Genomic DNA, 17369 nt, shown 5'->3' with positions numbered 1-17369 from the left:
CATTGGATATGGACGGTTACAGGGGGTCACTTACATGGAAATGATCAAGCTAGCAAAGCGCCTGGAGCTTTCTGAAACAAGATATGCGAACTGACAGGTGTGGCGAGATTACTGAGCGGCGACGTTGACACATGCATCCTGCATGTTTACTGTACCAACAACTCCTATGTGTCTTGTCAAGTCATATTGTTAGGCTTGGGATCGGGTGGGGCTGTATTTACGCTATTTATTTTATAAAAATTTGGCGCTATTAAGACAAAGAGCTCCGTAGGAACTGTCCCACGAACGACTATTATACAGAACATGTATTAATTATGCAGCTCAACATGTATTGATGATACCATATTTCCTTGTTCAGTATTCCATAGCTGTTTAACGTCTTTCAATTTAAGTCAGGATGTTATAACTATTGTTCAATGATGGTCCATGATCATGTACCACCCGGAGTGCCCAACATTGACACAACAAGCAGTAGCCTGTAGGACAATAGGGGATAGTTAAGAGTCAGATTCTGGTGACGGTGCTCGCCCTGACCGCAAGTGCTAAAGAATGAGTTGAAATCATAATCATGTGAAAATTGTTCATGCGAAAATTGCTGGACTTCGGACTTCGAACAGTTAAATTTATTAATAATCTTGACAGCCCAGATGTACCGTTCACCGTATACCATTCCTCACGCACAGGTAGATCTTGTACATAGCTGATGCTCAAGGTGGGCAGAAATAAAGTCCAATTCCAGTTAATATGCTTACTATGCGTACGTATGTTATATAAACATACATAGTTCACACTATTTGTTTTAGTTATCTGTGACAATCCACAACATTGCAATGTCTCAGACATGTTTCAGTTCAAGGAATCAAGGATTCAAGGATTTATTGAGATGAAAGGCCATAAGACCCACAGTACAGATAAAGTGTCGCGTGACTCACAAACGTACAGCATGTATAAGGTGTGACTGCATAAGTATCATAATAACCACTTGTAACATTCAATACATCAATATACACTCTTCAAAAAAAGAAACGCACAGGTAGATTTTTAGTAAATTTATTGTACAATATCATAGATAGGATAAAGCTCGATAGTCACATGGTGTCGTTGTACAAAGGCATTGAAAACTGTTTATTGGCTTGTCACATAAGGCCACAAGGTGGCGCTGAACTCTCGGCACTGACTGGATAAGTGGACGAATTCTGTCCTGCGGAATTCTGCGCCATTCTGCTTGTAACGCGTTGGTCAGTTGCGGGAGTGTCTGCGGCGTGTTCTGACGTTGACGTAAACGTCGATCGAGTTCATCCCAGAGGTGTTCGATTAGGTTGAGAACTGGAGATCTAGACGGCCAGGGCAAGTCGTTATATGTTGTCATTATGAAGGTAGTCTACCGTGACACGAGCTGTGTGTGGTGGAGCGTTGTCCTGTTGGAACAGCTCCCTCTGGCGGTCAATGATTGGAAAAAGGTGAGGTTGAAGAATTTGCTTCATGTAGCGATTTGCTGTCAAATTTCCCTGAATCACAACCAAGTCAGATCTCGTGGGGGAGGATAGCTAAACCACACTCGCCTCCAGTTTCTCATATTCCAAGGCAGTAAGGTATGGCACCAACGCAAGCGTCGCTGTCGATGGATCTGTTGCAAAACAGGAACGATAACCGGGCTTCTGGGTCTGATTCCAGCCTCGTGAAGATGGTTTCTGACAGTCTGGTCGGATATCCACCTCAAACCAGGGATTGGTCCTGCAGTCTCCGTAGCTGTAGCATTGCGATGACGTAGGTGGAACAGTCAATGTAGCGATCCCGTGCAGGGGTGGTAACTCATGGTCGGCCGGTTCTCGGACGGTCTGCAGTGGAATTGAACTGTGTGTATCGGTCACAAAGGCGGCAAATGGTGCGGTGGTGGACGTTGAAGTGGCGTGCAACAGAAGACTGCGATTCCCCTCTTTGGAAACGTCCTATGGCGATGTTCGGCATTTTCGAACTTGAAAAATGTTGACAATTGAATGACAAATTATTGGCTTATGCTTGCCTTTTTATAGCCACTACCACGAGTTACGAATGCTATAACTCGCACGTGCATTTTGCTTCACTGTTTTCCTCCATGACATTTTTGAACAAGTGGGAAAACAATGCCGTTTAAGACATTGCAAATCGACAATGGCTGCCCTGTTTGTCGAATATCAAGCCACCAACATTTTCCAATAACATATATTCAATTTATATACCGGATTTTTTTGTGTAGTCGGGGTTCATACAACCTGTGCGTTTCTTTTTTTAAGAGTATATGTAGTAATCATAAACTACAGTTTGATTTATGATTTAAACATATTTATTCACGAGGAGTGAACGGGATTGGGGGACAAGTTTTTCCAACTTAGAATGCCCTCTCCCTGGTATTTACAAAAAAATCACAATTTCAAATTCAATATATATGCATACAACACTATAGATGAGAGAGAGAGAGAGAGCGAGAGAGAGATATATATACATTGTTGAATGAACAGTTCTTTACACAAATCTTTTAGTTGTACATATATAATGTTGTACTGCCTTAAATATAGCTTCATTTTCTGGAACACCGTGATCTGCATTGCCGTATCAACAGGTATGTTATGAACAATATTTTTAAGGCTGTTTAACATAATTTCACGCTGATGACTAAACAATGTACATTCGATGAGATAGTGATATGCATTTTCACATGTATTCGACCATGTACAGTTCGGGTGATCTTTTATACCAATTCTATATAAATCATAATTCAATTGACTGCTCATGTATCTCAGTTTTGTGTGTAAGTTATTATATTTTCTTTTTCCATAAGCGAAGTACGCAGATGACGTGGGGTGGTGAATTTTTAAAACATGAAATCGTAGAATTTCGATCTGATAACGGAATAGAGTCCCACAATCGGATAGACGATGGGTAAAAGGATTCACACGAATGTCTTAGTCTTGTGAGAGGAACACTGATGTTTTCAGAGTTTCTGAGACTGTATGAGTTTTTTGCATCAACGGTTTTGGGTGGAATATCTGTTAGATAGGAAGGGGCCATGTTATGATTTATTTTGAAGAAAAGACAAAGTTTACGTTTCTTTCTACGCTCAACTTAGGGTTCCCAACGGGTTTCGTAATATAATGAATGCCTGGGAGCATATTTAGGTGGACCAGTTACAATGCGTGCAGCTTCTAATTGTAATTGTTCTAATTTCTCACTTTGTCCTACAGTTCTTTTCTTATACAGAACATGTGAAAAGGGTACTTTGCTATGTCAAAGATCATCTTAACAGTAAAAGAGTTTAACATGCTTACCATGTGTTACAAAAGTGTTGAGATGATCATATGCTGACAAATATTTACTTCCTATCTTTGAGGACAATTGTGAAAATTACGTGTGCTTCATCTTCAAGTACATTACATTCCGGGCACACAGACTCAGAGGCAAGGCACAGACCGGAAGACGCACTGGAGGCAAGACACAGATCAGAGGACACACTGTAGTCAAGGCACAGACCGGAGGATGCACTTGAGGCAAGACACAGACTGGAGGTCGCAGTGGAGGCAAGGCACAGACCGGAGGACAAACTGGAGGCAACACACAGACCGGGGGATGCACTGAAGGCAAGGCACAGACCGGGGGAAGCACTGAAGGCAAGGCACAGACCGGAGGATGCACTGAAGGCAAGGCACAGACCGGGGGATGCACTGGAGGCAAGGCACAGACCGGGGGATGCACTGGAGGCAAGGCACAGACCGTGGGATACACTGGGGTAGGGGCAGACCGGGGGATGCACTGAAGGCAAGGCACAGACCGGAGGATGCACTGAAGGCAAGGCACAGACCGGGGGATGCACTGGAGGCAAGGCACAGACCGGGGGGTGCACTGGAGGCAAGGCACAGACCGGGGGATGCACTGAAGGCAAGGCACAGACCGGAGGATGCACTGAAGGCAAAGCACAGACCGGGGGATGCACTGAAGGCAAGGCACAGACCGGGGGATGCACTGAAGGCAAGGCACAGACCGGGGGATGCACTGAAGGCAAGGCACAGACCGGAGGATGCACTGGAGGCAAGGCACAGACTGGGGGATACACTGCAGGCACGGCACAGACCGGAAGACGCACTGGAGGCAAATCACAGACCTTAGGACACACTGCGGGCACGGCACAGACCGGGGGATACACTGCAGGCAAGGCACAGACCGGAAGACGCACTGGAGGCAAATCACAGACCTGAGGACACACTGCGGGCACGGCCCAGACCGGGGGATACACTGCAGGCAAGGCACAGACCGGAGGACACACTGCAGGCACGGCACAGACCGGAGGACACACTGGAGGCAAGGCACAGACCGAAGGACACACTGCAGGCACGGCACAGACCGGGGGATGCACTGCGGGCACGGCACAGACCGGGGGATACACTGCAGGCAAGGCATAGACCGGAAGACGCACTGGAGGCAAATCACAGACCGGGGGATACACTGCGGGCACGGCACAGACCGGGGGATACACTGCAGGCAAGGCACAGACCGGGGGATACACTGCAGGCAAGGCACAGACCGGGGGATACACTGCAGGCAAGGCACAGACCGGAAGACGCACTGGAGGCAAATCACAGACCGGAGGACACACTGCGGGCACGGCACAGACCGGGGGATACACTGCGGGCACGGCACAGACCGACGATACACTGCAGGCACGGCACAGACTTGAGGACGCACTGTAGGCAAGAGACAGGCCGGAAGACGCACTGGAGGCAAGGCACTGATCTGGAGGCGCACTGGAGGCAAGGCACAGACCGGAGGACGCACAGGAGGCGAATCACAGACTGGATGACACACTGTGCGCAACACACAGACTGTGTGACGCACTGGAGGCAAGCCACAGACCGGAGGAGGCACTGGAGGCATGACACAGACCGGAGGATACACTGAAGGCAAGACACAGACCGGAGGACGCACTGGAGGCGAATCATAGACCGGATAACACACTGTGCGCAACACACAGACTGGGTGACGCACTGAAGGCAACGCACAGACCGGGTGACGCACTGGAGGCAAGCAACAGACCGGAGGAGGCACTGGAGGCAATGCACAGACTGGATGACGCACAGGAGGCAAGCCACTGACCGGAGGAGGCACTGGAGGCAACACGCAGACTTGATGACGCACAGGAGGCAACACACAGACCGGGGGACGCACTGGAGTCAAGGCAAAGACCAGGGGACGCACTGGAAGCAAGGCACATACTGGAGGACGCACTGTAGGCAAGGCAAAGACTGGAGGAGGCACTGGAGCCAAGGCACAGACCGGAGGAGCTACTGGAGGCAACACACAAACCGGAGGAGGCACTGGAGGCAAGGCACAGACCGGAGGATGCACTGGAGAGAAGACACAGGTGTGGGTTTTAATCATAAAAGAGAGCTGAGATTTTTCCAAATCGTATTTCAAATTATACATATGGACGGAATGTTGAAATTTTTTCACTATCTTCTTAAATATAATTTAACAGTACAGACATATGTGCTTTTATAACAATCCACGTATTTCTGCGTAAAAAAGAAATTTGATTGATTTATTACCCTATTTAGCTATTGGATCCCCCGCCCTCAGGCCAAGTTATCAAAGCAAATAGCAAATAACACCGCTCAATAGCGCTGAGTAGTACGTACTTCCTAAAAAGCAAGTGTTTTCCTAAAAACAACGCTTATATCAATGCTAATTCTGTTTGCGGAGTAGATGTCATCAAAGTGGAAGTCCTCACCCAAGCAATGGTAATACTACCGGATGTCCTTTGTGTAATTTCTAGTTTTTGGATGACATATTGTTCTCAGTAACCGTAATTTGGTTACTTATAAACGCCCACGGCAATATTTGCTAATATATTGGCTAGTGAACAATCCCAATTAGCACCCCTTCCGATTGATTAATGTACACAAGACTTATTTATTCGCGTATAATAAGCAGTCGTTATATGCACACTTAATCATGGGCAATTAAATTCGGGAAAAATATATCTGTCGTACATAAACATTTCAGGCTGTCAGCATAAACCACGAAATTCATCTTTCAACTCAACTTTTTTTTTTTCACCAAAATAATATTCTAAATTTGAGAGCGCCCTGGGCGCTTATTACGTCGAATGCGGTAATTAACTCTACGCTAATTTGTTTGCATTTACAATTAACTCTAACGTTAATTTCAAGATTTACGGTACATGCTATTCAAAAGAAGTTAAAGAACACCCGATTCCTTCATATGACTATGGTTATGAGGAAGCGATAGAGCGAGAAAGTGATAAAGCGAGAAAGCGAGAAAGCGAGAAAGCGATAGAGCGAGAAAGCGAGAAAGCGATAGAGCGAGAAAGCGATATTTCCCATAATGCCGTACATTAAAACGGTTTTTGCTGACATTTAGTGATCCATTCCTGTAATTCTCACCGCTATTTTGTCTCATATGATTAGATTTTTTAAACATCTTGTAGTAGATAAATATGTTACAAAATACACACGTAATTTTTTCTCGTTTAGCTTGTATATTTTCTTGTAGTGTAATAAATAAGCAAGATTCACAGAATACAGATAGTCACTGTTCATATTTTCATTTTGTTCATAGTAACCTCCCTTCATTCCTCCATCAATCTTAAAACAGATATAAAGGAGATTATATATTGACAAATAATTGTCAGTTTAATAAGCCAGTTTGTATTGTTTACAACGTCCAAAGAATTATTTTTTTCGGTCATTAGATTTGGAATTGAAGCCGAATATGTGCTCGTCCGATTTCGGGATCACAATTATGTTCATTAAGTTGCATGCACATTATGCAAACAAAAGTTGTACATGTACACAGTTATGTTTCCCTTACAAAATACAGATGAATTAGATATATGTATCTACTTTAAGTCACATATACGACTTTCGAGAACGTCATTAGCCCGTAACCCCATTCCTTGGACAACAGAAATGAAATGCGTCGTTAATATTTTTTTAAAACAACTCGTTTCTTATAATGACTTTCGATCAAACAGTCTTCGGGAATTAAATTTAATGCTAAAGTGCTTGTAAAATATAGTTTAACTTTCCCGCCAGGAGAGACTAGATATCCAATTATAATATATGCTCAGGCAGGAATATACATATTTATGTAGCAATTCACAAGACAAGAAACACAATTCAAGTTAAACATACATCAAATGTCAAAAAGAACATTTACGGACAACCTTATGACACACTGTAACATCATATACTACCGAAAACTAGTTATAGAACACTCACAATTATAAGATTGTATTTTTGCAAAACAATCAGCCATGACTAATTAACCATTGTCTTCTTAACTTATATATATTGTATATATTTAGATTTTAACCTGATTTATTTAGAGCGTATTGCCATGATCTGATGGTCACATACAACTGAATAGGGCCATAAATAAATCAATTACATTTTACGCAAAAATGGGTGGATTGTTTTTAAAATCACCTACGTCTCTACAGTTAAATTATGTTTAAAGTAAATAGTGAGAAAAGTTCAACATTACCTCCCAATTGCAGCAGATATCACAGACGGCCCCTATAGTGGTCAAAAGGGGATATTGCTTAACCGCGAGAAAGCGATAGAGCGAGAGAGCGAGAAAGCGAGAAAGCGAGAAAGCGATAGAGCGAGAAAGCGAGAAAGCGATGTCCCCTCTCGGCCACCATAGTAATGGGGATTAAGGACTCAAACTGGAGTTTAGCTACAGTGAGTAAAAGGGATTAAGGACTCAAACTGGAGTTAAGCTATGGTGAGTAATAGGGATTAAGGACTCAAACTGGAGTTAAGCTACAGTGAGTAATAGGGATGAAGGACTCAAACTGGAGTTTAGCTACAGTGAGTAATAGGGATTAAGGACTCAAACTAGAGTTAAGCTACAGTGAGTAATAGGGATTAAGGACTCAAACTGGAGTTTAGCTACAGTGAGTAATAGGGATTAAGGACTCAAACTGGAGTTAAGCTACAGTGAGTAATAGGGATTAAGGACTCAAACTGGAGTTTAGCTACAGTGAGTAATAGGGATTAAGGACTCAAACTGGAGTTTAGCTATAAAATATGCAGGACAAATCTAGGTTTCATCAGATGCCATGGCAAATCCACAGCGTGTAGAGTATGTCTTGTCCCAGAGAGGTGGCAGGCAGGTGCTCCTTCATGGGTACAGATACAGGCTGAACAATCGCCGTCAGACCTGTGTACACTGGAAGTGTCCCGATACCGGGTGCCTTGGCAAATGTACAACTGTTGGTGATTATTATATTTTATATGTTATTGGCTTGAGATGGTGGACCAATACCGAGACAACCCAGAAGGCAACCAGTGGGTACGCCGAGCCGCAGTATATCCACTCCTCCCTCTCCGACATGTCCAAGAGGCCTGGTTGGATGCCATGGACCACACTCCCAACATCCCTCTAGCCACCCCCTTCCCTTACATGGTGACCATATGGGTGGATGACGACGCCCGGTTCAAGCCAGCAATTTGGAACCACAGTGACAACACAGGTCCAAGGACAAACAATCATCTAGAAGGATGGCACAGTCACCTCAACAAGACGGTCCAGCGTGTCCAACCAAACATCTTCGCCTTGATCCGAGGGTTGCAGCAACTGGAGAAGACCGAGAGAAACAAACTGGCACAGTTCCAGCATGGTGCGTGCTACTGTAGACAAAGTGCACTGTAGGCGATAGTAGACCTAACCGTGTAAACTACACATAAGGAGAGACATCCTAATTAGGGTGGCCACATAGTGAACGTTGATAACAATATGAAGTGCATTACTATAATTACCTATAACATGTTAAATCCGTTATTATTGTAATATTTTATGTATATCTTAAGTATATATGTGTGTGTGTGTGTTAGTGTGTGTCTGACCCACTGTCTGTAGATAACTACATAACTCACATCAGAACGCACAATTGATAACCACACAGTTTAATAGATAGATAATTGTTACATAAAATTAATATGTATATTCCTGCTTGAACAAAGAGACTATACTATAATCGATATCTAGCCTCGCCGGGCGGGAGAGTTAAACTCTATTTAGTTAAACTCAGTTAAATTTAGTTATTTACTCTAGCACTTTAGCATTAAATTTAATTCCCGAAGACAGTTTGATCGAAAGGAATTATAAGAAACGAGTTGTTTTTAAATAATATTTACAACGCAATTCATTTCTATTGGCCAAGGAATGAGGTTACAGGTTAATGACGCTCTCAAAAGTCGTTTTGTGACTTAAGGTTGAGACACATATCTAATCGATCTGTATTTTGTAAGGGAAACATAACAGTGTATAGTGTACAGTAAATCGGACGAGCACATATTCAGCTTCAACTCCAAATCTGTTGATCGACAAAATAATTCTTTGAACATTGCAAACAATACAAACAGTGGCTGAAAATACTGACAATTATATGTCAATGTACGATCTATATGTAAATCATTATTTGTTCCAGTTCAATTTATCCTTTAAAGTTTCAGTTTTAAGATTGGTGGAAGAATGGGGTAGTATAATGAACGAAATGAAATATGAATAGCGACTATTCTGTTGTAGTCTGTGAATCCTGCTAATTTACTACACTACAAGAAAATAAACACATGCGTGTATACAAACTAAACGAAGTAGCCTTCTGTATCTATATCTAACATATTTATCTAATTATAAGAGGCAAAATGGCGGTGAGAATTATAGGAATGGATCACTGAATATCAGCAAAAAACATTTTAATGTACGGCCTTATGGGAAATGTCGCTTTATCGCTCTTTGAATAGTATGTACTGTAAAGCTTGAAATTAACGTTAGAGGTAATTACAAATGCAAAAAAATTGAGAGTCGACTTAATTAATTAAACTTTGCGTTTATGTCTCAGAAATGACTGTTGATAAGACGGCCTCACTGCACACTTTGAATAGCGGAAATACCAACTTGAATATAAACACAAACAACTATCTATTTCCACATTACGGTTTATTGAGAACAATGTGTCATTCAAACGCTGGAAATTACATAATGGACACCCGGTAGTATACTGAACCAAATGAAAAACTTCACAATCCTAAAATTTTAACATTTTGACCAGTTATCATTGTGGGCCCTTATTGTGTATTGAAACAGTAATGGCCACGTATTGTCTTCAGATAACACCCGTTTTTGTGTAGGTGAATCGATCAAAATCATGTGCACAGCACTATAGTGGCAAAAGTGGTTTTTCACGTGCAACAGGTCACGTGGCCATAATAACGCACGTGTTTTCAGCCATACTTGTTAGCAGTCATTAACAAAAAAGAAAAACACAAGAAAACAAAAGTCTTTACGGCCATTTGTCATGCCACGCCTTTCAAATGTGCAACGTGAACGTGCCATCGGCATGTTGCAGACGGGAACGTCCGTAGCTGAAGTCGCAAGGACGATGGGTTGTAGTCGACGGACTGTTTATGATTTACAGACGCGTCTACAGCAAACGGGTACCACCGCTGATCGCCCTCGGCCAGGTCGACCACGTGTGACGTCACATGCAGAGGATCGTCAGATTGTCTTACGTCACCTCCGTAACCGATTTTTGACGGCTACATCAACCAGAAATGAACTGTTTAGGGGTAGACTGAGTGTGCAAACTGTTCGAAACCGTCTGAGAACTGATTCACCTTCAAGCCATACTGCGGGCCGATTCTGACTCAATTACACAGACGTCAACGTCAATTGTACCCTACTCACACACGAGTCCCAAAGAGGGACAGGTCAGCCGAAATTGCTAAGGCAGAAGGAGGCCTCTTAAACACTTAAAGGAACAACATAAATCAATCAATTACTTTTTATGCAGAAATCCGTGGATTGTCATAAAATCGCCTACGTCTGTACAGTTAAATTATGTTTAAGTAGATAGTGAAAAGATTTCAACATTCCCTCCATATGTATAATTTGTAATGTGACTGGAAAAATCTCAGCTCTCTTTTATGCTTAAAACCCACCTCAGCCTCCGCCCCCTGAGCGAGCGAGCGAGTATGGTTTTACGCCGCTTTTAGCAATATTCCAGCAATATCACGGCGAGGGACACCAGAAATGGGCTTCACACATTGTACCCATGTCGGGAATCGAACCCGGGTCTTCAGCGTGACGAGCGAACGCTTTAACCACTAGGCTACCCGACCGCCCCTCCGCCCCCTGAAGTCAGGTCTAACCATCAGAATCAGTTTATTCTCAAAAACCACAAAAGGTGGTACAAGAGCATATGAAAATAAATAATTATGTATATGTACAAAAAGCAGACAAGATGGCAGTTAATAACAACATGTGATTACTTAGTATTTTTAATACTAATGGACATTTTTACAATAAATCTCGATAAATTCTTTAGATCCTGTGTGTTTGTTGTTGATAAGTGTTTTGCAAATTTTATAATATTTGGCCATTCAGTATAATATGATGATAGAAATGTTTGCCTCTCTCTTTAAAAAAATTACATCTGAATAAGTAGTGAAATTCATCGGCAATAGATGGAGAATTACATAAATTACAGGTTCTATTTTCCTTTGGAATATTTTTCCATCGGCCAGTCTCATTAGGTTAATTATGATTAGAGGTTCGAAATCGTAGTATTTGAATTGATATTCGTGTTGGCAATAGAAGATATTTATCGAGAACCGGAGTGTCCTTTAAATGTTTGTTATAAACATATTTTATTGACATATATGGTCAACGGGATTGGGCAAAAGTTATCCAACTTAGGTGGCTGTTTCCCTACTCTATATGTACAGTCATTGATTATACATATATATACACACATATACATACACACATACGTATACAGAAACACATACATATACACATTACATACATACATTACATTTATAGTAACAAAGAGAAATATATTTACACAAGAACATAAACATAATGTTTGCAAGAATACCATAGACATACATAAGAATTGCCTATATAAACACAATTTACTTGTATATACACATTAATCCAAAATACATGCAAGACTACATATATTATTACACAATCATACGTACACATATATACATGTACATATATGCACACATACACACACTACATACATACACATATACCCTTGTATATGCATGCATACATATATGTACATATACATACACATACACATATTTACACACATACACCAGGATATACATACCCGTAAACATTATGCTTACAGAAGGAGGCAGAGATACCCATATATTCATATATACTCACACGCAAAAGAAACGCAAGTTGAGTATGCAGTATACATGTTATTTATTTTCAACAGTAAAGACAAGAAATACTAATAGGGCAAGGTTAACAAAAAATTACTGAAGACAGTGTTCCCCACCTTGACCAACATTCAGAAAGCACATGGGTCCAAGTATCGCATTAAGTCCAATCCCTGCCCATATCATGACGCTAGGTCCACCCCATGGATCCCTTTCCTCAACGTTTCTGTCAGCGAAACGATCACCTCGACGCCGCCAAATTCTGACTCTTCCGTCTGCATGGGAGACACAAAAGCGACTTTCATCAGAGAAGATGACGCCAATTGGGATGACCCTGTTCCCACTGAAGTCGTGTTTGTCGATGCCGTGGTTGGAAAACAGGACGACGTGCTGGTCGGCAACATCTGAGGTTGTTGGAACGGACACGTCGGATCACAGTGTCCCGGCTAATGTGTCGATTATGTGTTCCTGTGGTCTGTCGAGCACTTTCACTTGCAGTTACGGATGTCGCTGGTGTTGACGGGTAATCTGCCGATCTTGTCGAGGTGTTGTGACCCTAGGACGACCGCTCCGAGGAAGGTCATCTGTGGTCTGTGTAGCATTGTATCGATGCAGGAGACGGTAAATTGTGGTTATGTTAACGTTGAAATGACGGGCAACATCTTGGACAGACTCTCCAGCTTCCAAACGTCCGATAGCCTGGTTTCTCTGAATTTGAGTTGGGCGAGCCATTGTTGACCAAGGAGTGGTAGGTCCAAGAATCGGCCACAGTTTTATACCCACTACAGCTCGTGACAGTTCGTGCATTTTCGATTTCGCGAGAAATGGGTGCATGATACAAACATATTCATTGAAATGGTGCGTTTTGGCGATTCGTTTTTTATGTTGCGTTTTTACTAGGGGCTTCCAAAATGCAACCAAAAATATTGATAACACCATCAGGCTTCACTACATGCTAAAACTCGTATCAATTTATGGTTCCGTGTTTGTTACCTAATTGCTTAAAACCACTTGCGTTTCTTTTGCGTGTGAGTATACATGCATGCAGTTCATACACTAATGGCGTAATTAATAATAAGTGGTCGCAGAGCGATATTCTATATTTATGATTAAGGGTTACTCGAATCTATTAGTCGACAGTATATATTTTTGAACGCTGTTGAAGATGAGGTTATTGTGACTTTCAGCTAGGGATACATCACCGTAGAGAATATTTTGTATTGTACATGTAGTTCCAGCTTTTATAATGTTAGCAAACATGATATTTCTGGGAATAGTGTAATTGGGACATTCAAGAAAAAAGTGTATGCTGTTTTCACATGGGTTTCCACAAGAGCAGGACAAAGTATCAGATAAATTTACTTTAAAGAGGTGTGCATTTAGGGAACTGCAAGAATGCCATAGGCGTGTATGTAAAATATTAGCTCTTCGGTTGCCGGTTGAGAAGTATGGCGGAGGAGCTGCAATGGTTGTTTTAATCATATGTTTAAAATTTGATAATGATGTTGCACTTCTGTATTCAGGGGGTTACTCATTCCATAATTTGATTGAAGAAGGTATAAATGATTGTTGGTATGTAACTCTTCGTGCATGTGGCAAATTCATATTGTTCTGATTTCGTAACTCATATATACTAATAGTTGATACTTTGGGTGGTGACGTGTCATGTAAATGCGATGGACATAGGTTATTAACAATACTGTAGATTGTACAAAGTTTTTTATTTTTCCTTCTATAAGATAGTGATTCCCATCCTGTCTCAAAATATAAACTCGATCTTGAGGATAATTTAGGGAGACCTGTTACTATGCGAGCGACTTCGAGTTGAATCATTTCAAGTTTTTCGGAATTTTCTTGACTGCAGTTATCCCATACCTCTGAAGCATATTCTAATATAGGCCTTATGAAAACAAGATAGACTCTGGACAGGCTTGGTCTGTCAAGTAAATACTTAACGGTTCTTAACGAACAAATCATTTTGGAAGCTGAGCGGCAAATGTTATCTACGTGAGTTGTCCACTTCATATCATGAGAGAGAGTAACGCCCAGATGTTTGTGCGAGATAGATGCGCTAAGTGCGGTATTGTTATAAATAATATCTGCAGTGCCGTTTTTACAATGAGTGAACAGAATAAATGTTGTTTTGTCCGGGTTAAACTTAACTAGCCATCTATTGGCCCAGGTATTGAGAAGCTCTAGATCACTGTTTAATCTGTGTTCTATCATTTGTAAGTGAAGAGATGATGTACCCACCGAAGTATCGTCTGCAAAAAGGCGAGTAGAATTCACTAGATTATCAGCGAGATCGTTGGTGTAGACTGAAAACAAAAAAGGACCTAATACCGAGCCCTGGGGGACACCGGCTCTGGGTAGCTGCCATTTACAAAAACCTTTTGTCTCCTCGGACTAATATAGTCTTCTAACCATAGTAATAGCTTGCCCGTTACACCGTATTTTTGTAATTTATGAAGTAATCCTTTATGCCAAACTCTGTCAAATGCTTTCGATATATCACAGAATACCATACAATAGTATTCGTGCTTGTCAACAGATGAGACAATATCATTATAAATTTCTATTAACTGTGAGGTAGTAGAATGTCCTGGTACAAAGCCGGATTGATATTTGTACAGGAGACTATTCATATTGAAATAGTTGTATAAGCGTTTAAAAACTAATCCCTCCTGTTGTTTTCCAAGAATAGATAACAAGCCAAATGGTCTGTAGTTTGAGGGTAGTGCTTTGTCACCTTTCTTGTATAATGGCAGCGTGAGCAAGTTTCCAGTTTTCTGGAAAGATTGCTTCTTTTAAAGATCGATTGAAAATTATACATAATGGGATGACAATACTGTCAGCCAAGGGTTTTAAAAGTCTAGGGTTTATATTATCGGGTCCGCTTGATTTATTGCATAGTAGTGACTTTAAGAGATCGCTTATTTCTGATTCAGTAACTGTGATATCCGAGAGAGAGGTTTCACAACGTTGACTGAAATCCGGAAGTGGCTGATTGCCGTCATCAACATCACAAATAGAAACAAAATAATTATTGAGTACATCAGCCTTTTCGACATCGGTAAATGCTGTGGGTTTATTAAGGTCGGTACACAGAGGGGGGATACATGCTGGTGAATTAGCATTTTTGATGATGAATCTCAATAATTTCCAGTAGTTGGTACTGTTTGAGTTCAGATGTGTTTCCAACAAGCCGTTAATGTTGCTATAGTATTTTTCTTTGGCTATCTTTTTCATATTATTAAATTGTTTCTTTGCTTTTTGTAATTGACAAGATCGCTTAATGTACCAGTTCGTAATGCCTTTTTTCGATAGCGGTCTCTGGAGCGACGCTCCCTTCTGAGGTCATTATCGAACCATGGTTTGTCCGTTGGGCGAATAGTTACACACTTTGAGGGTATATAGTCGTGCATGTAATTCTTTAGTAGTATAGGTAATGGGGGTTCTGGACCACTTCCACTGGAGCCAGATTTATTACCTATACTGCTACTACAGGGGGGATTTTTTATGCCAAAATGATTATGCGATTCAACGATAGTCATGAGATTGGCCCTAGCTCACCAATACCTGGGGCCAATCAATACTTCTATTAGTATAAAAATGATGATGTGATTCAACGAAAGTCGTTTTAAAAGAAATATCAATATTAATTAATAATGGATAAAATTTACTATAGCCCACGAGGATATTGGAAAGGTGTAGGAGCAATAAAAAAATTAGCCACCATGGCTAAGGTATCTAAAGATGTGGCCAAGGATTGGTTAAAGAAACAAGCGATGTGGCAGATATATTTACCGGCACCGCGTTATATACCGAGGAAGAAGTTTGATATTTTTACAACGAATGAAGTTCATCAGGCTGACCTCTTGTTTCTTCCCCACGATAAGGTAAAACGCAAAACGTATAAATACGCTTTAACAGTAGTTGATGTGGCTAGTCGATACAAAGAGGCTGAGCCATTAACCTCGAAAGATTCAACAGAAGTAGCTAATGCACTGAGTCGCATATATAAATGCGGACCGCTAAAATGGCCTAAGCTATTTCAAGTAGATCCCGGTCGCGAGTTTATGGGATCGGTAACTAAACTGTTAACAAAGAACGATATCGAAATCGTCCGTGGTGAAAGAGAGGCCCACCGCAGTCAAGCTATCGTCGAAAGATTTAACCGGACATTAGCGGAACGTTTGTTTGGCTATCAGTATGGGATCGAAATGAAATCCGAACTATTGAGATCAACCGAATGGGTGACACGATTATCAGCCGTTGTATCAGCGCTGAATAATGAAGTGACGAAATTAATAGGGAAGAAACCATCCGATGCTATTAAAATGAAATCCGTGACTTCCGAATCTTCAGCACCGAGGAGAGGCAAAGAACGAAAACTTCCGGATAGAGTAAGGGTAAGATATTTATACCAGCCCGGTGAACTCGAAGGAGGCCTACTTCGCGCAACCGATCCCATATGGTCCCTTAAGACGTATAACATTAGTCGATTGGTTACGAAAGAAGGAGAGCCTATTCTTTATTATCTTCAAGATGGACCGGGTAGGGCATTTGTACGAGAAGAGTTGTTCATAGTTCCCGACGGTACGGTATTACCACCATAACCATAAGCATAGGTATTTACACCATCATTATCAATCCATCTCTTTGTATCTAAGGGGGATAATGATGTCTTGTTCATTCTTAATCCATATATCCTATGATTGTAACTTCTTAAAGAGTTCATCTCGTGTTTGAACGTTCTACCGTTGAATAATGATTCTTTATACTGTTCGTGTTTGATATGCTTTTTTACAACATACTTCTTAACGCCCTTAGCTTTTCTTATCTCTCCATTATCGGACTTCTTTATAGAATACATCTTAGGTCTTAATCCCACATACTCCGCTATAGGGGTCCCAGCACATTCATCCTTCATCTTACCTAATACCTTTTTATTTACTACGCTGTGCAGTGGATTATCTTTAGGATAATCGCTCGTGTCGTACATATCTATTTTTTCTGCAATATCTTTATACACATCCTCGGTTTGTATTTCCATCAACAAAGAATCTGTGTCGGTATATAACACCTCGCATCTATCGCCGTATTGCTTCTTAAGTTCGTTGTAATAAA

The 17369-nt window shown here is 41.4% G+C and overlaps 1 protein-coding gene across 1 annotated transcript; it reads right to left on the bottom strand.

The window, feature by feature from the left end:
• Positions 1–3349: 3349 nt before the first annotated feature.
• LOC125381689 (repetitive proline-rich cell wall protein 2-like) lies at positions 3350–5242 on the bottom strand. Its single transcript, XM_048399127.1, has 2 exons — positions 5047–5242; positions 3350–4764 (listed from the first exon to the last, which is right to left on the bottom strand). The coding sequence occupies exons 1-2, from the start codon at positions 5240–5242 to the stop codon at positions 3350–3352; spliced, it is 1611 nt and encodes a 536-aa protein (XP_048255084.1).
• Between the last annotated feature and the right edge of the window lie 12127 nt (positions 5243–17369).

Source organism: Haliotis rufescens, unplaced genomic scaffold (assembly GCF_023055435.1).
Source record: "Haliotis rufescens isolate VD_foot unplaced genomic scaffold, xgHalRufe1.0.p SCAF_19, whole genome shotgun sequence".
In the NCBI taxonomy this organism is placed as follows: Eukaryota; Metazoa; Mollusca; class Gastropoda; order Lepetellida; family Haliotidae; genus Haliotis; species Haliotis rufescens.
Note: the sequence above shows the minus strand (reverse complement) of the source record. Positions and strands in the feature narration are given on the sequence as shown.

Bases quoted from the DNA above. Each gene is read 5' to 3' on its own strand.
- LOC125381689 (XM_048399127.1), bottom strand. From the start codon at position 5,242: ATGTGCCTTGCTTCCAGTGCGTCCCCTGGTCTTTGCCTTGACTCCAGT. The intron at 4,765-5,046 runs GTGCGTCACCCG...GTGCGCCTCCAG, and splicing joins CGGTCTGTTGCTTGCCTCCA to ATCAGTGCCTTGCCTCCAGT.